This window comes from Lagopus leucura, unplaced genomic scaffold (genome assembly GCF_019238085.1).
Source record: "Lagopus leucura isolate 7727_CA_CO unplaced genomic scaffold, USGS_WTPT01 Super-Scaffold_100157, whole genome shotgun sequence".
Lineage (NCBI taxonomy): Eukaryota > Metazoa > Chordata > Aves > Galliformes > Phasianidae > Lagopus > Lagopus leucura.
This window is the reverse complement of record NW_024962334.1, coordinates 30,509,933-30,535,262: the sequence shown is the minus strand read 5'-3', so window position 1 is coordinate 30,535,262 and position 25,330 is coordinate 30,509,933. Positions and strand designations below refer to the sequence as shown.

At 35.5% G+C, this 25,330-nt stretch overlaps 2 protein-coding genes across 8 annotated transcripts in view; both read right to left on the bottom strand.

The window, feature by feature from the left end:
• The window catches only part of LOC122189194 (ATP-dependent translocase ABCB1-like), a 42,495-nt gene extending 38,853 nt beyond the window's left edge, over positions 1-3,642 (bottom strand). Inside the window, exons 1-2 of one of the 2 annotated variants that reach the window (XM_042888095.1) lie at positions 3,555-3,642; positions 3,102-3,199 (exon numbers count right to left, since the gene is read on the bottom strand). In XM_042888095.1, the coding sequence (XP_042744029.1) occupies positions 3,102-3,193 (92 nt within the window). In that variant the 5' untranslated portion in view covers positions 3,194-3,199; positions 3,555-3,642. Of the gene's footprint in view, positions 1-3,101; positions 3,200-3,554 lie in introns of those variants that run through there. The other variant, XM_042888096.1, reaches the window with a different exon arrangement.
• Positions 3,643-11,698: 8,056 nt separating this feature from the next.
• The window catches only part of ABCB1 (ATP binding cassette subfamily B member 1), a 45,093-nt gene continuing 31,461 nt past the window's right edge, over positions 11,699-25,330 (bottom strand). For 3 of the 6 annotated variants that reach the window (XM_042888250.1, XM_042888252.1, XM_042888251.1), the window contains exons 18-30: positions 24,898-25,068; positions 24,026-24,172; positions 23,600-23,704; positions 23,007-23,084; positions 21,524-21,607; positions 19,746-19,949; positions 17,214-17,314; positions 16,259-16,399; positions 15,539-15,695; positions 14,862-15,059; positions 13,490-13,696; positions 12,544-12,690; positions 11,699-11,930 (exon numbers count right to left, since the gene is read on the bottom strand). In XM_042888250.1, the coding sequence (XP_042744184.1) occupies positions 11,724-11,930; positions 12,544-12,690; positions 13,490-13,696; positions 14,862-15,059; positions 15,539-15,695; positions 16,259-16,399; positions 17,214-17,314; positions 19,746-19,949; positions 21,524-21,607; positions 23,007-23,084; positions 23,600-23,704; positions 24,026-24,172; positions 24,898-25,068 (1,947 nt within the window). In that variant the 3' untranslated portion in view covers positions 11,699-11,723. Of the gene's footprint in view, positions 11,931-12,543; positions 12,691-13,489; positions 13,697-14,861; positions 15,060-15,538; positions 15,696-15,833; positions 15,925-16,258; positions 16,400-17,213; positions 17,315-19,745; positions 19,950-21,523; positions 21,608-23,006; positions 23,085-23,599; positions 23,705-24,025; positions 24,173-24,897; positions 25,069-25,330 lie in introns of those variants that run through there. The other 3 variants (XM_042888253.1, XM_042888255.1, XM_042888254.1) reach the window with 3 other exon arrangements.

Here is a 25,330-nt window from a genome sequence, read left to right as displayed (position 1 = left end):
TCATGATTGTATTTTAAGAAGGAAGAGCACTGCAAACATCAAAGCAAGCCTCATGCATTGTTAATACAACTGCTGTCTCTTAATTGTGTTCAGATGTAGGGAGGAGCCAGAAGAATATAAAGTCAGGATTTTCAAAGTTCTTTTAGTGTGTGTCTCTGAACATTATCAAAAATATTCTCAAGAAGCCTTCAGGTTTCATATGATATTAACGCAGTGTCTATCTGGGTAGACATCCAATGGTTTACAATCTGCCTCTGAGACTTTTGTTTAAAATCACCACTTTAAAAAAATATATATATATTAACAATGACTGTAGCTAAATCTACAGCAGAACTCTGATAATGTAGCAAAAGTTTCACTGCAGACTCTACAAGTTCACTCCTATCTATTACACTCCTTCCCTAAAGAGGAGAATGGGAAGATCTCTGATTATTAAATGCTGCCATTTGAGTCTTTCTAGCCTAGGCTAGAGCCTAATGGTAGCTACTAGCCATACTTCTAAGTAGCTTTTGAAAACAAACCTACTGTTAGTTCTGGTTGACAAAGGCCACTCATATGTAACTCAGTACTTCGATTTCAGACCACTAGATTGCATTATAACAGACTGGTCCCTCTCGTCACAAGACTCAATGTACAGAATTGATCTTGGAAGAAACTGCTCTATTAAAATGAGTAGTGACTGCAAAGAGGGGAAAAGGAAAAAAACTTGGAGAAGGTGAAGGTGGAGAGAATTCAATGCTTTGTAGTGATCAGATTCCTTGCACTATCAAGAAACAATGAATAGATGGAATTTCAGAGAAATCACTGTGAGTTTGCAGGGTAGTATCTTGTCCTATCACAAGATAACAGGTGAGTTATTAATGTGTCTCACTGAGCTGCAAGGTCAATGTCAACCAAAGAGTTAAAATTATGCAGAAATTTTACTTCCACTTGAAAAAGTTAAAGGCTACTTAAAGCACTAACCTTCTCCTAAGACTATTAAAGGGAAAATTATGGGTTGATTGGCTTGTTTGTTTTCATTAATTTGTTTGTTTGTCGTTTGTTCTTACTTTTTTTTTTTTTTATAGTAAGCCTATATTCACTGGATTGCCATTATGGGTGGCATTGGCTTTAGATCAAAAGACGAAAATAATTCATATTTACCTATACGTGGACAAAGCAAACCGCTCTACTCATAGTTGACACTTCTGGATTAAACTGTGTACCTCCAACCTCCAGCTAGGATATTCCCAACAACTGGAAGGCTCAGTAAAATGGGCAGTGTAATTGTCAATAAAAAAAGGCACTTTGTTCAAACAATAATGCTTAAGACTTCCATTAAATACTCTTAAAATACTACACAATTTTGTGGTTGTATTTACTACCTCCCTTGGAGAGAGAAATAAGGCTGGTGGGTATATTTTTTGTCGTTGCTTTTTGTGTTTGTCTGTTTTGTTTTTTTTTTAAGCTTCGAACAGAACAAAAGATATTTTATTTTTACCTGACATTTTTACAGAATTTGGTACAGTATAGCCAGCAGCGATAACAGTTAGCTTTATTCTGACAACGCAAAGAATGCAAGTTGGTGAACGCTGAAATGTCAGAATACTATACTTCCATCCAAAGGCAAATTCAGGGCAATTCATTGAAGTTTTAAAACTCTTTGTCTAAACTGAACTTAAATATCTCCCCTTCAGCAAAAGAAAACAGGAAGATGAGCTTCAAAATTTGTCTTTGACTTAGAAACCATCTGACCAGTGGCATGAGAATGCTCTTATCTGAATAACCTAAGTTTCCCCTTCAAACAGTCCAGGTACAACTAAGCTCATGCAGTTCATTTCAAAGATGTAGGTAAAATGTCACTCTTCCCCCTGTTTTGCAATGGGGATTCTCTTGACTTACAAAGTTCAATGTTTGATCAAATACTGATCAATTTCCACTGTAATGGGTGCAAGTTATTTTAAAGGACATGAAAAGGACAGTACCAGTCAACAGTTTCATAAACTCTCATCAGTCCTAACAGGAAGAAGACTCTTTTTCAAGTAATCACATTCAAAGACATGTTTCTGATGACTGCAAGTCCTAATCTTAAATCCTGTCCTATAAGCCACGTGGGAATTAAGTGATTTCTACTGCATATGATGGCAAACAGTAAATTACAGTATCATGCAGTTCTTTAAATCGTGGAATCCCTTTTCCACTACAACCCTTTTTTTGTTTCTTGAAAGGGATGAATAGGGTAGAGAGGAGAGCATGCTGGACATCTGACCTGATTTGGCCTTTGATTCTAGTAAAAAAAAAGTTACACTGTTTTCAGAGAATAAGCTACTCTCACTTCAGTTTTCTCAGTATTTTGGCTCAACCTTTTAACAAAGCAGGACAGATATGGCTGCCCCTACCTTTCTGTGAAAGAATGATTGTAGCAACCAACTTTTCAAAAACCCCAACAGAAAATCATAGCATCAAGGTAAAAACAAAGCTTCTACCAAAGCAAAGCTTCTCAGACAGCTTCTCCTGACCTGGATGTGTCAACTGCATGTGTCTGTTAACAATTCATCTATGTTTAGATGTAGTGAGATACATCAATTTAGTGAGAAGTACCTATATTTAGATATAGATATTTATACACTTCTACATGTATTGTATAACCAAGATGTTATAATTGCAATATAATCAAAAGAGTAAGGCAAAAGCAAACAAGGATCGCAAAAAAGAATAAGTAGAAGAGCTTACCCTTGGGTTGAGCTCACTAGAAGATACCAAAAGAGGAGGATCTCCAGAAGAGATCCTTCCCCTGTGGTAGCCAGCTCTTAAATAGGTCCAGGAGGGGTGGAGCCTGGCTCCACCCCTTCCAGCAGCACAGGTGAATTGCCTTCACCTGTGCTCCTCTGGCTGACTCAAGGCTCACCTCAGGTGATTAATCAGAGGTTCAGGCCGTGACTCAGCAGTTCCCATACAATGTATACTTATCTGTACTCTCTAAAGAGAATAATGGAAATCAAAGACTTCTCCAAAGAAAGAAAACATTGATTATTTATGTGTTCTTTAGCAACAAAATTTAAGCCTATGCATTTAAAGGTAAAACATTAATAGAATATTTTGAAATCAATGACTGTACTTACCATTTGCCTTCGGATCCATAATTCTGATATGATACAGCAATATTATCATTCTTTCCATTTACATAATGCTTTATTTCTTCTTCAGAACCCATTTTAATCTGCACAAGAAACAAAGTACCTCAGGAAAAACTATCAGTAATTCTTATTTGAGAGGATGTAAAGAAAAGAAATTGAAAATGTTTGCCCTGATTTGCTGTTTGAAACTAGCCTGTCATCAGATTTGAAGCAGGAACCCAGTGGCATCCTCTGCATAGGGTGCAAATGAGATACTCCTTGGAAGTATCTCATTTCAAAGCATGTACATTTCTGCAAGGTAGCATAATAATACAAAAGAAACAGTAGAATGCATTTTAAAGTACAATGAAATTTCACTGGAAATTTTTGCTCATTTTTTAAATATTCAGTATCAGACACTGATCATTTATCTCAGATGAAGTAAATGTACTGACTTACCAGGAGGGCAGATTTTAATGTTTTCACCTGTTCTGGAAGGTTATTCAGCAGTCAGTAGGTCTAGCTTGGCTAGAACTGTGCAGTGAGGTTGGACTTTGTTCATTTTGTGTGAAACTAGTGAGTTTTGGGTGCTTGAAGGATAATGGGCGTGTGCCAGGATTTCCCCTGGAGCTGGTTAGGGTTGTGAGGGAGTATGTGCACTGAAATCCTCCCAAAGGCAGTCTCTGTATTAACGTATTCTTCACTCCTTCTATGATTACCTTCTATGGTTAGTGAGCCAGGCTGGCTGTGGAGCAGCACCTAGGGCATGCCAGCACACTGCGCACCGAACCCCACCTTCTCTCTGAGGCTGAAGCGATCAAACCAAATGGGAATCGCTGTGGTGATTGAGAAAGAATAGAAAGGCTTAAAAATGGCTCCTCCCTGCCTGCATAGCATGTTGTCCTTTCCCACAGGCTCTAGCTTAGCTGAGGGACTCAGCTGTGTCCTGCAGCACAGCTGTTGGAGCTGCCTGGAATTGGCTGGGTCTGGTATGGGGCCTCTCCTCACAGAGGCTGCCTCCACTTCCAGAACTGTGCTACATAAACCCACTGCACCGTAATTACCCATTCCTGCAGCTATTTATTACTTGTTTTGTTTTTTCTTCCACTGTGGAGCAGGGTTAACCTCCACAGTGTTACTCTCTGTGTTGCCATTTGGGTATATGCCATTATGGGATATACACAGCTGCTGCCCCTCCCTCCAAGTCCCATCGCTATCCTGGCTCTCCAAGAACACTCTCTTCATTTTCTTCAATTTTTCATGTTGCAGCTCTTATCTGATTGCAGGTAGCATGTGAGCAACCTCTAAATACAGATGCTGGTTTACCCTTCTGCTTGAGAAACCTGTGGTCCTTTCATGGCATCAACTCACTAGAAACGTCATTTCTGTGTGGTTCTGGATTGTTCCTCCCCAAATTTTTTGAGAATTGGAAGGGAAAATGCACTCCAAATAACAAATAAGTAAAACAAATAATAAAACAAAGCAATCAGTGGTTGGAACAAGGGGAAAAGGCAATTGAAGATGGACAGGTAAAGAAAAGGACTTCAAACCAGAAGACATTTGAAGGAATGAAGAACAGCATGGCGTCAGGCGAGAACTAGCTGTGAACAGCAAGTGGTAAGGGGAATTTAACACCAAGCCCTGCACACAGTACTGTAACCTCTCCAGGATTCTGAGGGAATTCTGCTTAAGATACTGTTACTGGCAGATTTGGTAGACCCTGCTGTAGCACTGATCTGAAATCCAGGATCTCCATTAAAAGGTGGGGCAATTCATAAATGGAATTTCTTTTTTTCCTTTGATAGGAACTGACTTCACATACGGCACAAGGTTTCAGAATGGAACTAATACACAATAAATGGAGATGACTAAAGAATGTACTCAGAACCATATCACTGATTCAAACCAAACCAGTAAACTAGAAAATTGTAGATTTGTCTCTGCATTTTTGAACTGAGTTCTGTAAGGGTAAAATAAATTAAACAGAAAAGGCCCTCTTTGCCTAAATCTCTAATTTATACCACTTCATGAGTGACACGAGTGATTTCACATTTCTATTGCTTTTTTTCCTGTGGAGAACCAGCACAGATTTATGGCTTTGAACTAAAGCTGTTAGTCCTACCAAATGAAGAAAACTGAACAATCTTTGGGACAAATACACACTATGATTTTATTACATATGAAATAATTATATATAATTATTATATAATATATATCGTAAGCAATATGTTTGTTATTTATTATATTGTTATGACAAATAGAGTAATAACTAAAAGTGGATCAATTAACTTCCTCTTAAATGACGCACAAAGGTTAAACACAATCACACACAGAATCACACATCATCTGTTGATGATACTTTGATCTGAGAGGTAGTAAAGTATTTCTAACTTTTTTTGTTGTGTTTAAAGTTAAGGATATTTTTTGGGAAAAAGCTGAGAAAGCAACTTTCTAGCATTATTCTCGTAACCATTTTCGTCTTGTGATGAATTGATTTGTTTTGATATCCTGAAAGCTACCATAGGGAATGGATCTATTGATTGGTTGGATGGTTCACTCTAACTTTTCCTGCAGTCAGAGAATGGCACAGGTTGGGAGGTTTTTTTAATGCCATGTGTAGTCTGGTTTTGAATATCTAAAGGGAGGGACCCCACCCTTTCTGAGAGATCTGTTGTAGTGCTTAACTGCCCTCACAATAAAATATTTTCTCATGTTAAAATGCCTGTAATGCTTATTATTTTGGAAGGGAAAAGCTTTAATGTAACCGTAGCATTTTATTAATAACCTATTTTATACATTTTTATAGCTGTTCTTTAAAGACAATAGGCTGTCTGAAATCAATGTAGGATTAGAGCAGTGTTGAATATGAAGCTTTTTAAAGAAGTAATTCACTCAGGAAAATGGTACCTAAATTCTGTATCTCAAATCACATTACTGAAGCTAAAAATACTGAAGCTAAAAATACTGAAGAGGACAAGATTCACATTTTGTTTATTTGATACTTCTCAGTCAACTTTTGTAGTGGAGAAACTATGACAGAAATAGGCTGAGGCTTGATACTTGAAGGTACTCATATGCTGTAAGCTGATTTATGTGCCTACTGCGTCATCACTTGAAGCACAATATATTACAGGCCATTGTTACTCTTGGCTGAAAGACTTGCCCGATAAAGGAAATTAATGGCAAAATATTGATGGCTGCCCCAGCAGTACCCAAGTGTGGATCAGCAGCTTACATCTAACCATTTCACACACAAAAACATTTTAATCTCCTTTAAATGCTAAGATAAACCTTCTCTGTCCTTATTGCTCACCTTCAGTAGGAATACTTAACATAGTACAAGCTTGGAAGAGCAGTTAATGCCTGTAGCTCAGTTTAACACTATCCCAGATCTTATGAACTCCAACTTCAGTAATAAAACTTCCAGGACTGTAAATTGATGGAAAAATAGGAAAGAAAGGAGTGGAATAGAATAGGGTGGGATCTTGGTCCATGACCAAGAGATCTTAAGAACATTGCTCTTTAAGTTCAATACAAGCAATGTCTGCATGGAGTCGAACAAAACATGAAGAAAAGAAAATCTAAAAGAAGATGCAGTTTAAAATAGTTGTGTCTGAGTAAATGAGGCCATCATGTGGCAAATTAAGATACAGCTACAGAGAGAAAAAATGATTAATGATTAGCTTTGATGACAGTCGGGAAAACACCTTCCTTCATGAACACAAAGGAGGCTGGTGTGAAAGTTCAGACAGAGAAATTCCTCCAATCTTTCCTTTTTTTCATAAGAAATTCTAGAGAAAATTTGAATTATCTCTTAGAAATTCCTTATTGTTGAGAGATTCTTGGATGGAAAGCACATGCGTTTTTTCTAACAAGTCTCATAAATAAGAATGAGAGAAGATATAATTACATCTTCAAAAGAAAAATAATAAAAATCTTCAAATGAAAACCAAGTGAACAATTAAGTTTCTGATGATTTATCAAACTGCTGAGGAAACTCAGGAAGTAAAATTATAAACATCTGCAAAACTAGATTGTTGTATGCTTTATTGAATCTACTTTTACAAAGATAAAGCTTAAAGTAGTAGCATCCTGAACTATGATCCTCAAATATAAATTACATGGGGAGTAAAGTCTGACCTGTTTATGATTTAGTAAATATGTTAGTAATTTTCATCTCTAATTACTCTTCTTTTACAATGAAGAATAGACAGGCATATAGAGATAAATGTAGGTCTGTAGGTCTACCCAACAGAACCTCTGAGTTTGTGGTTGGAAAAACTTGTCATAGTTCCACTGTGCATTCTTCTATCAGAGCCTTGGTAAGTGCCCATAAATTTTGTTTGTTTTTTGAACAGTATGAAAATGATGTGTTATTACGTATCATACATCACTATGAAGTATATGGATGTCAGGAATGACATAGGGTACAACAAATACAAGATAAATGTTGTAAAAGATGTCATATATCTACAAGCAAAAGTGAGAAAAAGATCATATCGGAGAAAGTCAAGAGAAAAAATCATGTTTTTGACCAAACTAGCTACTAGCAGTAAATAGCAGATAAAGCTGACCTGTTGGTCTTCTCACATCTCTCAGTTCTGCCTTGAGTTGATTTTTTAAATATTTGCTGTTAACAAAACTGACTTAATTATGGGCATTTCAAAAGTAGGAGAGAACAAGAGGAAACTCTGTCAGACAGATCTCTATTCCTTCTCCCTCAGCATTGCTTCATTTTATCATCTTATATATTCTGTACTTACTTTTCTCTTTTCGTAGATTACACGCTAATCTTGTTATTCAGTTGTCCTGTTTTCATTAGTAGTTTATCTGAGAACCAATTCAGTCACATGGAAATAAAATTTCCTCTTGTTTGAGGTAAGAACCATGAACTTAAAACAACTCTTTGCTGTATTCAAAGATTTGTTAACATATTTGTCTTCTTTATTAAGCAAATGAATGATGATTTCTACCTACGAACACTTGAAATGAAACTATGAAGAAACAGATTATATGCACCTTGATATGGACAGAGAGCCTTTGCTTTTAAGTTACATAAAATATCAATGACCTTAAATATTTAGGCATTTTAAAGCACCCCACACATTTTCTAGTATTTCTATAAGAAATGTCTGTATCTTTGGAGAATATGAAGCTACAATCAAGGTTAACAGATTTTTTTTATGAAGCATAATGTAGTCCAGGATGTAATAAACCTATTTTAATGCCCTAGTCATTCAACGTATGGCTCATTTTCTCTAAGTTATGGCATTGACAATGTAGGCAGTCATGGTAATCAACCTCATATCCTTCTATGAAGAGAACAGATTTTATTTAATTGCTAATCTGACTTGCTAATGACAGTGATTCTAGAATGGAATGAGCTGTGCCCTGGACTTCATTGATCAGACATTTGTTAAACAAAGGGTAGAACGGAAGCTTGCTTAGAGAAACAAGCTCAGGCATAAGCATTTGCTTTTAGTTGCTTGCAGTCCTGTCCCAGCAGCAGTATTACATTACTACCTCCTTAGCTCACAGATAGAATGAAACAGACATAGGAATGAGCATACAAAGACAAAAGGAAGTATGCTCACTCTACAATTTAGGGCCTTATAGACAGTTGTACTTGTGTGATCTTTTTCTTACTGTTCTCTACTATTGATATCTCTACAGTCTGTGCAATTCACTGCAAATTATTTGAAATGGATGCTCATTCTGTTTCTCACTTTCTGATTTTGGTTTGCTGCATTAGAATAGCTACAATAAAAGAAACCATCCTGCATTAGAAATATCTAATGAATGAGGAATTAAAGGGGAATTAAGTAATTCTAGACTATGTATCCAGGAAAAAAAAAAAAAAAAAAAAAAAAGCCTGGCCACTTGCCAATAGCAGTTATTCATAGACAGTGTGGCATGTTTTTCACCTACTGAAAGTTGTCTTCCTTTCAATGACAAAATCTGCATGTTAGATTGCATTTTCAGGGAGAGAAATAGGAGGATATTTTATAAATGTAGACTACAGATCTTGAGGAAAAGATTGGCTGTATGTCTATTTGTATGTTGAATAATCACAAGGAATACTCATTAACAAATCTTTCAAGATCTGTGGAATTTTGCAGATATTAATGTTCTGTTAGACAAGTATAATAGCAAGAAACAGATGTGCATGTTAAAAAGATTTGCTTATAAGGAAAGGGAATTGTTTCCATTAAAGCTAGATTGACTGGGAGTCAACATCAGGATCACTGATCCCAACATGGGATAGCTAGGGAAGGAGAAGAGACTAGTGGAGATCCATAACTGTTTTACAGTCACTGTTTGAAGTTGAGACAGTCCGTGATCTTTGGAACTGGTGAATGATGCTCCTTCAGAGTTCTATGAGGAAAGAACACTAGATATTATTGGTGTTTTTTCTATATCTCAGAAATGAGATAAGGGCTTGTTAGTAAGGTATTTATTGCATGAAGAACAGCAAATTGCCATTGTAGGGGCAAGTATGCTGGTCAATGTTGGGCAATAGGATGATAGTATTCAACATACTGACAAGAATTTGCAGTTGGAAAAAGCTTGTGTACCTAGGACACCTTCTTCTTTTGAGAGCACTCTTTGGAGGATTAGCAGGAGGCCCATCATCAGGAGACCCATCAGACTGGTGAACTTAAATGCTTCTTTCTTGTTTTTTCCACAATCAGTGGCATATGCTTTGAAAGTCATTAGGATTGCTAAGGAGATGTCAATCCTTAAAACCCTCTGAGAGTTTGTTCCAAAGCTAGTGGAGTATGAGGCAAAAATCTGACATAAGAAATGTGTAGAAAAAGAATTCCGGAATATTTTCTTCCAGAAGGGTAATTTGTGCAGGTGTGTAAATACTCAGCACGACAGGGAAGAATGGCATCTTACTGCATAATAAGAAGACGTATGTATATCATCAAGTATCTTTGATTATTTCAGTGGGTATCCTACCAATGTGTACGAATAGCTGAAGAGAAGGTGCAAAGAAGATGGGGCCAGGCTCTTTCCAGTAGTTCCCAGTGCTAGGAAAAGAGACAGTGGGCAAAACTGGAACACAGGAGGCTCCCCCCAAACCCCAGACAGTACTTCTGTGCCATGCAGGTTCTGAAGTACTGGCACAGACTGCCAAAAAAGGCTGTAGAGTTTCCTCCTTGGAGGTCTCCAAAAACCATTGGACATGGTGCTGGGCAAGCTCTTCAGGGTGACCCTGCTTTAGCAAGGGGGGATTAGGCAAAGTAATATCCAGAGGTGCCTGCCTCTGCAATCTGATTCAGTAAACACTAATCCAAACATCAGAAATCCTATCATTACAAAAATAAAAAGCCTGCTTTTAAAGATAAAATATTAAAATTCAAAATTTAGTCTAAAAAACAGCAATCTAAATATGTTACCACTTGAATCCTCGAAGCGTAACGTTAAGAAATATCAGTACCCTTCTTGCAAATTTATGATGTGTTTATATTATGATGCAGACTAATAGCCTTTCTCATGGACAAGGAGTTATTTTTTCAGGTTGCAGGAAACAAAAAAGTTTGGTACTCAAACTGGTGTTCAGTCCAACAGGCACAGAAGAAAAGAAATTGAAGAATGATCACATTAATCAGTATTCTGGAGAGCATTATTAATATAATGACCAACTTATCCATCAGCACATTCATATATGTGTGTGTAAGAGTAACTATCCACATGTACCTAGGCAGGTTATATATATAAATCTTAGAGAATTAGAAACTGCTGACAGAAATACACAAGACTGATAAAACAGGCCAGTTTTAAATTTTAAAATAGAACTTTACTTCAGAGATATTCATTAACAATACACATTGCTAATGGTAAAATCTTAATGGCTATTATAACATATTCAAAGCAGTTAACTCTTAAAATTCAAATAATAAATTAGCAGTTGATATACAAAACCACAGAGCTCATGCTGTGTAATTATAATTTCTTATCTGCTGCTTCTTTTCTGTAATATATTTAAAGCAATCTTTCCCAGCATTTAGTCACATTTCTTCCACAGTGAGTAAGTGATCACAAGTGAGATACTTCTTAATAGTTCTGAGGCCTTATTTTTCAACCTGTACCCATATTTCCAAGACCATATTTGCAGTAATCCCAGGCTAAAGCTCCACAAGAGATATCTGGCATCAAGGTCCAGTTGGCCTGCAAGTTTTCATAAGTTGATAACAAGCCTAATAGACCATAACTGGGTCCCTACACAGTCAGCATAAGGCACTGTTAAGATAAGGCTTAAGGCTTGTTCCTAGCAATAGTAACACTGGTTTTAATGTGTACTACCATGTTTACATACTGTTTACCAGATGTGCCTGAATAGCATGATTTTGCTAGAGTTCAAAGCAACTAACATGAATTAAATTTGGCTTAGCAAGCTTCTACTTTTATGGGTGTAATAGGCTTCTACTTCGGGCTCACAGTAAAGTAGTTTGAATAATGAAAACTAGTAGTGAGAAACTGGTACATTGTTATTTCTTGTTTTCATAGGATTTATAAAAAGTCTTTAGTTTTGGAGAAAAAAAAATATCAAGACTGACCAGTAATATTATGTAGTATTGAAATAATTTGAGTGACACTTTGGAGAGAAGTACTGCCTTTAATTTACATGTTGCAAGACCCACTTTGAACATTGACCAGTGAATAGTAGAAGCCTTTTTCAGCCAGAAGCTGCTGATGAGTCCCTTGCTCTATGATCTTGCCGTTCTGGATCACAGCAATCTTGTCAGCATTCTGGATGGTGGACAGGCGGTGAGCTATCATGATGCAGGTGCGGCCTTCTCTGGCTTTATCCAGTGCTTCCTGGACAATCTGTGCAATGAACAAACCAAAGGGCAAATTAGAATCAGATACCCTTTCCCCCAGTGGTGCAGTCTGGGGACAACTGTTGAACTATGTGTAGTGCAGCAAAGAGTAAGATGATAATTCTATGGCCTAGGAGGCAGTGATGGGACAACTATTCAGGAAGTTGTATTACTTCAGTTGCTGTCTGGAATAAATTATAATATAGTAGTGAGAGAAAGGGAATAGCTATGACTTTAGATTCTTGATTTAAATTTAGCCTGTGTTGGCAAGGAGTGAAAATTGTTGTAATGGACAATTTCTTCAAACAATTCTATTTCTGAAGTTTGTTCCTCCTAATTCAATTTTGGCAAACAGTTTCTAATTGAAACCAGAAAAATTCCAGGCAGAGAAAAGCCTTCTTCACTGCTGCTTCAATCTGCCTACTGCCATATAGGTACAAAGACAATGGTGTTTTGGGGGCAAAGGAGGACCTTAATATTTGTCTTTGACTAGTACAAATACATAATTTGCACAAAACACCATACTTCCAGCTTTAGGCATTAATCTATGGGGACAAAATCAATAATATGAATACAAACAAACGTGTTTAGACTCTGCTGCAGGTTCACAACCAAGTTACCTTTTCGCTTTCTGTGTCTAAGGCAGACGTGGCTTCATCCAGCAGCAGAATCTGTGGCTTACGTACAAGAGCTCGAGCAATAGCAATACGTTGTTTCTGACCACCAGAAAGCTGTGTTCCCTTGTCTCCTACACGAGTATTGTATTTCTAAAAAGAATACATTAGTTTCAATATATGAATGCAAATCCATCCTGAATTTAAGCTGATTGGTCTTTAAGCTGTTTACTCTACACCAATATATTTCTTAAAAAATATGACCAGAAGTGCCATGCGCCACAGATCTATAGATTTTTTAGTCCAAGACTTCTTAAAGCAACAACCCTTTATTGTTGAAAAGAAACACTGTTCTTAATTCAGAGATTGAGAGCTACTGTAGGTCAGTTGAAAGTCTATGACTGGGGATAAACCCCTGACCTTAAACACCAAGCAATCCTCCTAGCTGATCAGTCTAACCAACAGTCTAGCCAATTTAACCAGCATTTATTCATCCTGAAGAAAAAAACAGCAATGCCTAATATGTTTCAGGCCAAATAATATGCTGTTAATAGACACAGATATTTATATGCTGTCTCTCTATACGTATACTATGGATTTGGGCAGTTCTGCTGTTAATTTAGGTATCTCAGTTAGGGAAGATCAATCAGACCTCTGGACAAATTAATGTGTTGATCACAGTAGTCTGCAATGTAATATATATTTTGTTGCAAAAAGCACTAAAGTTTATGAGACATCAGTATATATTGCGACATTTCTTTACACAGGTTAGGAAACAGCATATCTTGATAAGAGTCATTAGAAACCAAAAGTGATCTGTAAAAAATTGACACTCTACACAGTTGTATTTTCTCTGTCATTGCAAAAAGCAGCTAGATGATGTGAAGTCAACTTCCAACAGCACCATAGGTTGCATGCAGTTCTGAATAGGAGAGAAAAAAATATCACTCACTTCTGGCAGAGAGTCAATGAAGGAATGAATATTGGCTGCTTTTGCTGCACTAATGATTTCCTCATGGGACACCTCCCGAGTGTTGTCCCCGTATGCGATGTTTTCAGCGATGGTGAAGTCAAACAGGATTGGCTCTTGTGAGACGATACCAATGTGAGATCTCAGCCACTGGATGTTTAGTGTTTTGGCATCTTTGTCATCAAACTCCTGAAAGTTAAACATTTTAAATTTAAAACATGTGAATATATTTGAGACTTGCTGCAAATTTACAAAAATAATGCAATTGGAGCTTTCCCAAGAGATACCAGATTGAAAGCTCACACAATCCCTTACCCTTCTACCAAGGGTTCCGAAATTTCTAATGACTATTGTATGCAAGTGAGGCAGCTAGCCCCTTCTGTTTTCTCCATCCTTTTCTTTGCTTCCATTAAGATTTTGAAGGCTCGGAAGATACTGGAGCTACTTCAAAGAACTTTAAGTTAAATTCTTTCTTTTTTTTGTTCTATTTTGCACATATATTCCCACTGAAGGGACAGATGGACAGTGATATTCCTTTACAAATAAAAAGGGGATTTGGATTCATTCATTCATACATTTTTAAACCATGGAAGCAATAATAAATTTAATGGTAATGTAATGCCTAACAACGGATAAATTTACTACTGGATTCCTGAAGATGTCATTTATTGACAGTTGAGAACTGGCAACCTTGACATTTCTGCTAAACTTTGCTATGGGTTGCTATCATTTTCTGTTAGAGAAATGACAACAGAGTTTTTCTACTGACTAGAGGAATTTCAAAGCTGTATCATTCTTTTCAATCTGAATAAAAATATACCAAGAAATCTGGTATCTCTGAACACATGAACATCAAAGAGAAAATGGCAATAAATGATACTGTTACATGAAAAAAATACTAAAATTTGCTGAATAAGAAGTGTCATAAACTCTAGACAAATTTTAAATCCAAATTATTGAAAACATTGCTACATCATACAGTGGCATATATACTTACTAAGCAACCCTTATTAAGCAACCTTTTAAGTGTTTTTTTTTTATCATAATGTTTTAAAACCTTACATAATTTGCTCTGTATTGAAAGCAGTCTTCCCACTGCCATCATTAGGCTGTGGATCAAGCATATTTTTGCCACACAAATTTTGTTGCATTAATTCAATATAAAGTGAGTAATCAGGACTTTTCTTATAATACTTCACTGCATTTATACATCAAACACAGAAAATCCATTTCTTGTCCATAATAAAATGCTTTTAAAAGTTTTTAATCATCTGTTATGCTCTATCACATGACATGAAATGAAATGAACATATCTTCACTTCAAAAATTGGTATAATCTCACAAAAATACTTACAATTTCTCCACTGAGTGGATCGTAAAATCTCTCAAGTAGCTGAACAACAGTGCTCTTTCCACATCCACTGCTACCAACAAGGGCCAATGTTTGTCCTTTTTCTACTTGTAGATTCAAGCCTTGGAGGATTTTGACCTCTGGTCGGTTTGGATAGTTAAATTTTACATCTTTGATCCTCGTGTTTCCCCCAAATGTTACCTATAGTTGAAACAGTATCACTGTTACATCTTTAAGACAGTTTCACAGATGAGAAATACGATTTCAAATAGAATTTTTTGTCCACTGAAATTAGAGTTTTGCACTTTCTGCAATGCTGGCTTCTGCTCTGTGGTCTGAATCTTTGTGACGATATAAAACCAAAGTGTAGCACTGAAATAATTTGAATATGCTTGTAATTGTGCTAGTTGAATTCCACACAAATTCTAATGTAAGATCATATTTTCGAAACAAATAACCTCTGACACGGTGCGGGCAATAACGGGGCTCACAATGAAAAACTTGCTCCATGTTGTGTTTGGATAAAGTATCAAGAATATATCAAGATAAGGAGGTAATCAGAAGGAGAGGAGAAATCAGCTTGGAGTAAGAAGAGTACTGCTTATACTGCCAAGAAATAATGTATGATAAATAAAATAAAATAATAAATAATAATTGACTTTTATACATTGCTTACTTACAGGTTTCTCTCCATCTTCGCAGTAACTGTCTATTGAAGGTACTCTATCAAATAGCACAAACAAGTGGGCTGCTGATATCTTGGCTTTGGCATAGTCTGGTGCAAAAGAACTGGTTTGTCCTAATGCCATAGCACCAAATACAACAGCTGAAAACACTCTGTAAAAGAAATCAGAAACAAAAATCAACAGAGAATGGAGAAAGGAAATGGGACTGCGTCAACTTTAACTTAAAGAAAAAAGGTAACTACATTTAAAAAAGAATAAAGCAGTAGCCACATATTATTGCTTTAATTACCCATTTAGTTCCAGAAATTTGGTTTTGTTCTCTTCTAATGAAATGAGAGAAGTGAACCTTGATTCAGAATTCGATGTTTTCATTACTTATTAACATAAATTTAATTAATTATTAATACTGGCTAGCTATTAAATTTCAAACAAGGGGAGGAGAAAAGTGGTCAATGAACAGCAAAATTGATACAATTCTACTATTTCTGTGATTTCCCCTCTATGGTTCAGTGACTCCTTGTAGCTAGTGATTTATTTTTAAACCATTAAAGAAGTAATCAAGCCTGCAACAAGGTGGCAATATCCTCTGTAGTGTGTTTTCATTATCTTTAAGTAAAGAAAAAAAAAATCTGCATATATTCTTATAGCATGGATTCATAATATCTCTGTGCAGTAAACAAAGTTCTTGACAAATGATTGCAAAAAAATACTTACAAGAACACACTTTTGTACTGCATGTACCCGTTAACCACAAGATAGGCTCCGAAGCGGAAACAGCCAGCATAGGTAAAAAACATCATTGCTTGTGAAAGGGCAAAACAAAACCCAAATATATGTGCCTTCTTCACAGAATTTCTGTAAGAAAGAATGCATGTTTTCATAAAAGTGTGCTATCGTACTAAAGAATGCAAAAAAATGCCAGCAATAAATTGACTTCAGATGCTGCTGCTAGAAATGCAAGTGTACCCATGCTTAACTGGTGTAAACCTTTATCTCCTATTAGTCTGTGTCCAAGGTTGTTTTGTTTCCATAATTTTATTTCCAAGTATGGCTGGGAATACGGGTGCAGAAAAAGGTGACATTTTAGCTACTATGTCTATTTATTGTCTTACAATATCATAGTTTTAAAACACTTCACAGTTTAGTCCATGTACTACTGCATCACATAAGAAGGAAAAAAAAGAGCAGAATTTTTAGCTTGTGGCCTCTAAATTTCAATTAACCAAATAACAGATTTTACAACATTACACACTTGGGAATCTGCTTCTTTTCAATGCAAGCAGTCAAAATTCTTCTCTCAAATAAAATGAAGCCTGCACTTCTGATGCAGAAATTAGATTTTGGATAATAAAACTAAAGGTATAACTGAAAGTAAGGCAGAGAGAAAAATTCTGGTTAGTATGTATTTTTTCAGGAGATAGCATTTATAAAAAGAAATAAAAATATTTTAATTATATTGACATCATTCATGAGTCATAACTGTATGTTTCCTTTTGGCACAAAGAACAGAAGCCAAACTCACAAGTGTGCTTTTTTGATCTTTTCATTAATTTCGTTAATTAAATACAACATGCTAACAAAAAGTTGGTAGCACAAGTAAAAATGTGTATTTTATTCTGTACTTCAACTTCAGATTTTACTTTTAGTTCTTCAGTTACTTTTAACATACCTGTATGGTACATGCAAATGCTCTCCATACATCAACTCAAACCTTTTTTCCCGTGTCAAACTAGCAACAGTTCGAATATTTTCTATAGCTTCTGTTGCAATCTGCAAAAGAAACAAAATGTTTCAGTTGGAAGTAAAGTTCATGTGGCATTTCCTTACCATAACTTCATAAGTATCTACTAGAATATAGTTCTATTATTTTATAATTGTTTTTAAAATTGTGGACCTTTGATATGAAAGAAAGCCTTCTCAGTTTTTCCTTTTTAGTTAGATGAGATTTTCAGATGATGCTCAGAACTTTCTGATGCGACTTCTCTAGTGTCTTCCACACAGAATGGGAAAAACTTCTGGACAGTGACAATTAAGGCAAAGATATTGCATAAGAGAAATAGAGACATAGCATTCAACTTCCAATCTACTCAATTTGGGCTACATTTGGACTGTCTCAGTTATTTATACTTTGAAGGCCTAACTCAGATCACAGCAGTAAATGTTTGATCTGATCAGTAATACCTTCTTTAAGCTTGCAGGTTCTTCACTCTTGTCATTTGTGCACACAGGTATCTAGGAACGCTTCAAGGCAATAGATACAAGGGTTTCAAATAATCTGTTACACCTATGTTAGTGCCCATAAAGCCTTCTTCAAAGAACGCACAGAGAGGCTATGAGCCTGCATGGCCAATTCAGTGCATATGCATGCATAAGAGGACAAAGGAACAACAGAAAACACCTGGAATCACATCTCCTTCAACACTGTAGCTAGTGTTATATCTCTGTTTACCCCTGCTTGAAACACTGAGCTTGAATCCATGACCCACACACTGCATCCAGTACAGTACGTGGTGTGTTGAGCATTCCAGTTTGGCCTCAGCTGCTGTTGCTGGGAGGGCAATAATTCCTCACTATCTTTATCTAGCTTATCGAAAACACAGATCTGTAAGCATTTTTTTTTTTTCCATAAACTACTATCAAAGATTTTTAAATTGTGGTCTTCTTATCTTTGTTCCAGTATATAATTGTTTTATAGCCTGGGTAATGTTTGCGCCACTGTTTGAAAATCTGTGCTTAAATAAGTAACATTGATTTGAATGTAATAGGGTTTTTCCTTAGTTACATTCTCTCACCAATACGCAAAGGAGTAGTCACATATTTTCGTTAGTAAATCAAATTCAGTAAATTTTCCAAGTAGAACCCTCTTTACTATGAACAAAACTAATTTTAAATATTCTGGTAACTGAATAAAATGCCTGTGTTCTAGTGTTTGCTTACCCTGACAGGGGTCACTCATACATGCTAAGAAAACTATGTTTTTTCTTAAGTATTCCCCAAAATCATTAATTTATGTAACATTTATGCTAGCTTTTTCACAGTCTGCTCTACTAAGAAATTCTCAAGGGCCTATTCCAAATATTGTCAGTCTCTTTCCTGTGATATCTTACAACAAAATATTGTTAATTAGATGCACAGAAGAAGAAAGAAGATGTAGAAGTAATCAGTTGAAAAGAAAGGAAAAGCATTTCTGGCTTATGTGCAGAAGCCCATGAGATCATTACACAATCATTCCTGTTGACTTGGAGGGTCAAAAATGTTTTTTCAACAAGTTTATCAACAAATGTGATAGTTGGAATTGTAAACATTTTAGTAGATAGGAATTAATGGGGGATTTGGATCCAGATTAAGATAGATGTCTAAACTATGATAGGATACCTATTCATTAGACCCTTTCTCAAGGATCATTAACTAAATAAGAGCCTAATTCACCTGCCCACACGTCGGTGTCTTGTGTTGTTGAAGTTGCTCTTAGACACCCAAAACACTGAGTGAACTTATGTCAGACAGTATTCAGAACACAGAGTAAACACACACCCTTCTGAAATGGCAAGAAGGCCTCAAACATGACATCTCCTACAGGGGAACTTTATACACAGAAAGGAGTTTTCAAAAGTTTTGCTGTGAAGAAAGTAAAATCTAGAAAGTGACAAAATAGTTGTTCTGTCTCAAAAGTATTTTTGGAACGAAGTAACATTAAATACCTTCCTTTAATTTCCTTAACAAGAGTCTAGCCTTCAACTGTCATCTTTCTCTTCCATTCAAGAAATAAATGAATGGCTGACAGACCCAGGAACTGGTGGATATACATGTATTATCCCTAGCATCATTAAGATGAAAAGGAACAAAGAAAAAAAAGCAATAAGACAGATGGCATGACAAAGAATACCAGAAAACAAAAAACATCACAATGAAGAGTGTTGCAAAATAAGGAAAATAGGAATTGTTAGAATAGACAGGAAAAAGAATGTGTCTGCGCAACGCTTAAGTGTATTCTAGTGTTAATCAGTTATGAAAATAAGTATCAGTTGGTAACTTTTACTGAAGAGCTGCTGTGTCTTATGGGCCTACCAGTGTAATTACAGTCTGGCTATCTTTTGAAGTTATATATGAGGTTATTATCTCTATTTATAAGTAACATGCCCATTATCAATGGAAACATGACTTGTATTACATAGAAATAGATGAAATTCACTGGACCCACCTTTCCTGCAGCTTCCAGCTCTATTTTATCTTTTTTTGCGTGCCCAGCCAACATCTTCATTTCAATCATTCCTGCCACTGCGATGATTGGTACAACAGCTAAAAGTAACAGGGTCAGCTGCCAGCCATAAACTAAAGATATAATAATACCAGTTCCCAGGTTAGATATGTTTTGGGCAATTAATGCCAATCTGATGCCAGTTGCCTGGGAATAGAAAAAAGACTTTTTTTTTTTTTTCCAAAAGAACAGCATTTTAAATCAGAAAAGCATTTTGATCTATTTTCTGACCCTCCAAAGATATTTAGAACCTCCTACTGCAGGTTCACAACTTTCAAAATGGGATATTCTTAAATTATTTTGTAACAAATTATCTGGTTCACAATTCTCTTCCCATATTCTGGGCACTTAAATTTGCACAGTAATTTTTGATTTGGCTTATGAAGCTAAACAGACATTAAACATTTCAAGTATTTACATTTACAACTAAACATTAAAATATGTCACGCTTTTTAGATCATGAATATATATTTATATGTATGTGCATATCTATCTATCTATATAGCTTTATTATATTCTTACATTTATATAATATATATGTTATATATAAAATTATATATTTATATATATATATAATTTACATATTATATAAAAATAAATAAATAAATAAATATTACATTTATTATATTTATAGCTTATAAATCATCACACAGAGCCCAATGAAGTAGAAAATTTAATGTTTAACTGATATGGTGCAAATAAAAAAAAAAATTGAAGTTTGTCAAACTGAACAGATTTAATATACATATCTTAAAGTAAATAAAACGTCTCTAAACAGACTTCTTCAAAAAAGCAATGAAAATTCCTGATGAATTTGTTTATTAATAAAAAACACAACACAGAATCACAGAAACACCAAGGTTGGAAAAGACCTTCAAGATCATCCAGTCCAACAATCCACCTATCACCAATAGTTCTCACTAAACCATGTCCCTCAACACAAAATCCAAATGTTCCTTGAACACCTCCAGGGTCAGTGATCCCACCACTTCCCTGGGCAGCCCATTCCAGTGCTTGGCCACTCTTTCAGAAATGCAGCATTTCCTAACATCCAGCCTAAATATCCCCCGGCGCAGTTTGAAGCCATTCCCTCCTGTCCTACCACCAGTTACACGAGAGACACTCACTACAACCTCCCTTCAGGTTATAGAGAGCAATGAGGTCTCCTCTGAGCCTTCTCTTCTCCATTACTGAACAATCCCAGCTCCGTCAGCTGCTCCTCATAAGCCCTGTGTTCCAGACCCCTCACCAGCTTTGTTGCCCTTCTTTGAACCCGCTCCAGGGCCTCAATGTCTTTCTTGTAGCGAGGAGCCCAAAACTGAACACAGTACTCGAGGTGCGGCCTCACCAGAGCTGAGCACAGGGAGAAGCACAATAGTAAAACTAAAAGGTTTGCTCATATTTGTAAGCATATATTATCATTACTGTTGGGAAATGCATCAGTGCACTCTATCATAGAATCACAGAATCATAGAATGGCCTGGGTTGAAAAGGACCACAATGATCACCTAGTTCCAACCCCCCTGCCATGGGCAGGGTCACCAATCACTAGACTAGGCTGCCCAGAGACACATCCAGCCTATACAAAATGTCAGTTTACCACTGTGAAAATATTGGATGCTGTCAAAGTGCAGACTGTTAATCAACTAGTCAAATTCCTGCTGCAACATTACTATGCATTAAATCAAGTATGAAAAATTGCCAAACCAAATTTTACTTACTCCTTTCACTTGTGAGGCATCATTAGCAAGTCTTGTTGTCAGTGCTCCAGTGCTGTTTTTAGGGTCATCAAACCAGGCCATGTCCTATAATAAGAAACGTTTTTCTTAGGACCAGTTTTTGTGTGCTTAATATAAACATGAAAGTAAAAGTGAAATCTTTGTAATACAACTGAGCACAGTGTTAGAAGAGTGTGTATCTGGCAGTATATAATTTCTGTATATTTAAGTCTAATACCTTCATTGGACAATGGATGTCTTAGGAAGAAGTACATGTCTGTGGATGACCTGATGCGTATGCTGCTACTAGGGAGGAAGATGGAAAGCAACCTGTGGGATTCTCAGAACTAAAATATATTCTCCTCCACAGCTGTTGAAACTGCACCTTCTTGAGTTATATGGCTCATCAGTCCCATTCCTTCCAAATTGCAAAGCTGTTTGGGGAAATGTTAAGCATTTTAAAGGTAAAAACTCCTAATTCATTGCTTTGTTTCTCTCAGTTTGGAAAAGCTTATTTGGAAGCTATGAAACAAAATAAATAAAAACAAAACAAACAAGCACTACAACCAACCCTGGTCTATCTGATCAAAGTCATTTGTTACATAGTTTATAACTTTTCCACCATGAGATCAAATATCTAATTTCAACATCAAGGTGTAATACTAATCATATGAAAACCTGGTGATGCAGCACATGCCTCTGTAAATAGCAAGACCCAACTGCAATATTGCACTTTCTTTAGATTTTCAGTGAAGCTGACCAATAATTCACAGTTATTCATAATACAACAGCTTTCTGTCCATACTGCAAATAGTTATGTTTCACATGAATCAAGTTCTGTCTGCATGTAGCTTTATATGCAAGACATAAAAATCAGAAACATATTCTCTATTTTAAAATCAAGATAGTGATCCTGAAATCATGCAAAATAAAGGCCAGTTTGGTTAACCTCAGGAGTTACTTAAAATCATTACGGAAATATATATCCCTTAATGCTCTGAAAGTGAATTAGATTTCATTGTTATTGTATTAATAAACAATAAATATACATTTAAGAACTCTTTGAAACAGACCTTCAAGACAGAAACAAAAACATATCTGTATGTATCACAATTTAAATTGGACATTTGAAGAAACGGTTTCATAGTAAGATACACAGGGGACAAAGAGCACCAAGAAAGCAAAGCATGCATGTGAAAATATAATAGGATTTGGCTGGTGGTAACATTAAGCAATAGTAATTTGACTGTGAGTCTAAGGCTTTGCATGGAGTACACAGAAAGTTCTTACATTGACTTAAAACATTTTCTCTGCAGATTATTTACTTAATCCCATACAACTAACCAAAGACTGTTTCTAAAATAATTGAAAGAATCTCCTTTGTAGATAAATCATAATATGGTAAAATAGAATACGTGAGGCTACAGTACTAACACAATTAACTATCTTTAGAAAAAATGGAAATTAAAATATTTGTTTTCTTTACCTGTCTCAGCATTGCTTTAAATGCCATGAATCGAAGCCTCATTGTAAGAATTTCTCCAGCTTTGCCAAATGCAAAACCCTATTTGAGAAGAATTACAGTGCTTAATGTGCATCAGATTGTTTGTATTTACTCAGTGAGTGTTTTAGATATGTTATCTCTACAATATCAAAATACAAAATACTGCTGTTGTGGTCTCACATAACATGTAAAAGTACATTTCATGTTCACAAGTTCTAGTAGGTTCACAGCAGAAACATTCCATTCCATTCATCATCTGAACACTTTTAAGATGAGCAGATTTGTCATATCTATCTACAACTCAGTCCTCTACTCTCAAGGTGTTTTTGCATACACATACAGCAAGACGGTTCCACAAACAAAATGAAGTTTTTACAAAAAAAAGTTAGTGCTGCTCTTCTAACACTTTGCCTTTTAACTACGTATACTCATTAAATGGATAAAGCTACACACATATATTCAGAAATCATGACACAACATATCATGATAAATCTAAAAGTTGTAATAATTTTTATTATAAGATAACTACAATGAGGTCAGAAAAATTATAATGAATCTGTAACAATAATACATACCTGAACAAAGAAAGTAAAAAACGAAACAATCCCAATTGCTAAAAACAGCAGTGAATACAAGTTGCTCTTTTCTCTCAAAACATTATCATCTGTTTCTGAAAAAATCTATAAAATAAAATAATATTTAAAACACCATCTGTTCAAACAAGAAATCATCTAAAATACTCCCATGCTTCTAAATAACTATTTTTGTCAGTCATTTGCATTAACAGAAAACTTGACTAAATTCTGCATTTGCTTGCGGATAGAAGAAGAAAATTGCAGATTATAAAAAGATTTTTAGTATTTTGTAAATTTCATATAGTCGTTAAGTTTTCTGTAACAGTGCTTCATCCACTCCTCAGTTTCATAATCCTGTGATTAAGACCTTATTGAAAATAAATCTTATGAGCTGCATAGATTTTTACATATTTTATTTAAACTTACCCCTATAATTTCTGAAAATATGACTGCAAATGCAGGTTGTAAAGCTCCATTGACAACTGAACACAGAGTTCCAGCTACAAAGTACGGCCATTCTTTTTTGTTCAACTTCATAACTTTCAGAAATGAAACTGGAGGTAATTCTTCAGCCTTAAAGAATGAGAAATTTGGTAAAAAATATATGTATGCATTTGGAGAAATATGGAGAAAAAATAGGAATTAGCATTCAAATTCCTACTCCCATGATCAATTAAAGGGAAGACAATGTGTAAACTTTTTAATACATAAATAATTAACTGATTGTATTTTTATTTTTATGATGTTAGTACAAGAAAGAAAGAGCTGTTAGAATATATCTGTGATTTCTTTTATAATATTTCAGGTTAATTATTTCATGTTCATTGATCGTGTATCAGTATCAGTGGTTTAGTGGCAGCTGAATGCATTGCTCACAATGTGTAATCCATAAATACAGTAATTCAAGTAGTTCTCCACTGAGCATTTATAACAGATGGCAAAGTATTTGCGGATGTTCATCTGATAATCATCTGATATTCCAGACTTGCTGAAAGACTTGCTGGCCCAAAAGTATTGTTTCTAACCTAAAAATGAATTTTTAACTCATACTGACAAAGTCTGTATGCTGTACAAATATATTTGTTTTATAGCAAATCGTTAATGGTGAAGATAACAAAACTAGTTTGGAATATTACTACTTAAAGCCTATTTAGAATTAGAATAATTTAGAATATTTCTATTTTGTTTCACTAGAGGCTATCAAATGCTAGCTTCTTTTTGCACCTTTCTAGGGCAGAAGTAAGAATTGTAATACACTGTTGGAAGGAATTCACTAGCAGTTCTGCAAAGACACTTACAGGTGAACCATCTTTCCCATCAGTATCATTTGGCTTTTTCATGCTTCTCCGAGTTGATCCTCTTCTCAGTCCTTTCTTAAAGGATTCATCCAGATTTGACGGAGATCCATTTCTTTTGATGCTGACTGTATTCTCATCTTTTTCTGATGATGGATCTTCAGTCTCTATTGCCTAAAACAGGAAAGAATATAATGCTAAGATTAATAATGCATGTAGAGTTTTTAACTTTCAAAATTATGAGAAAATAAAATTAATTGAAGTCACTATTTCAAGGAAAGAGATAAGGGCAGAGTAATGCATAATGTTATAAGCAGATATGAAATATTGTATTGTATTTGAGTAGATCTCCAAATTCAGAGCTAGACTCATTTATGAGTACACAACCTCTCAAGAAAATATTTACAGTAAGTGGAGGTAAGAGAAGTGGAAGTAT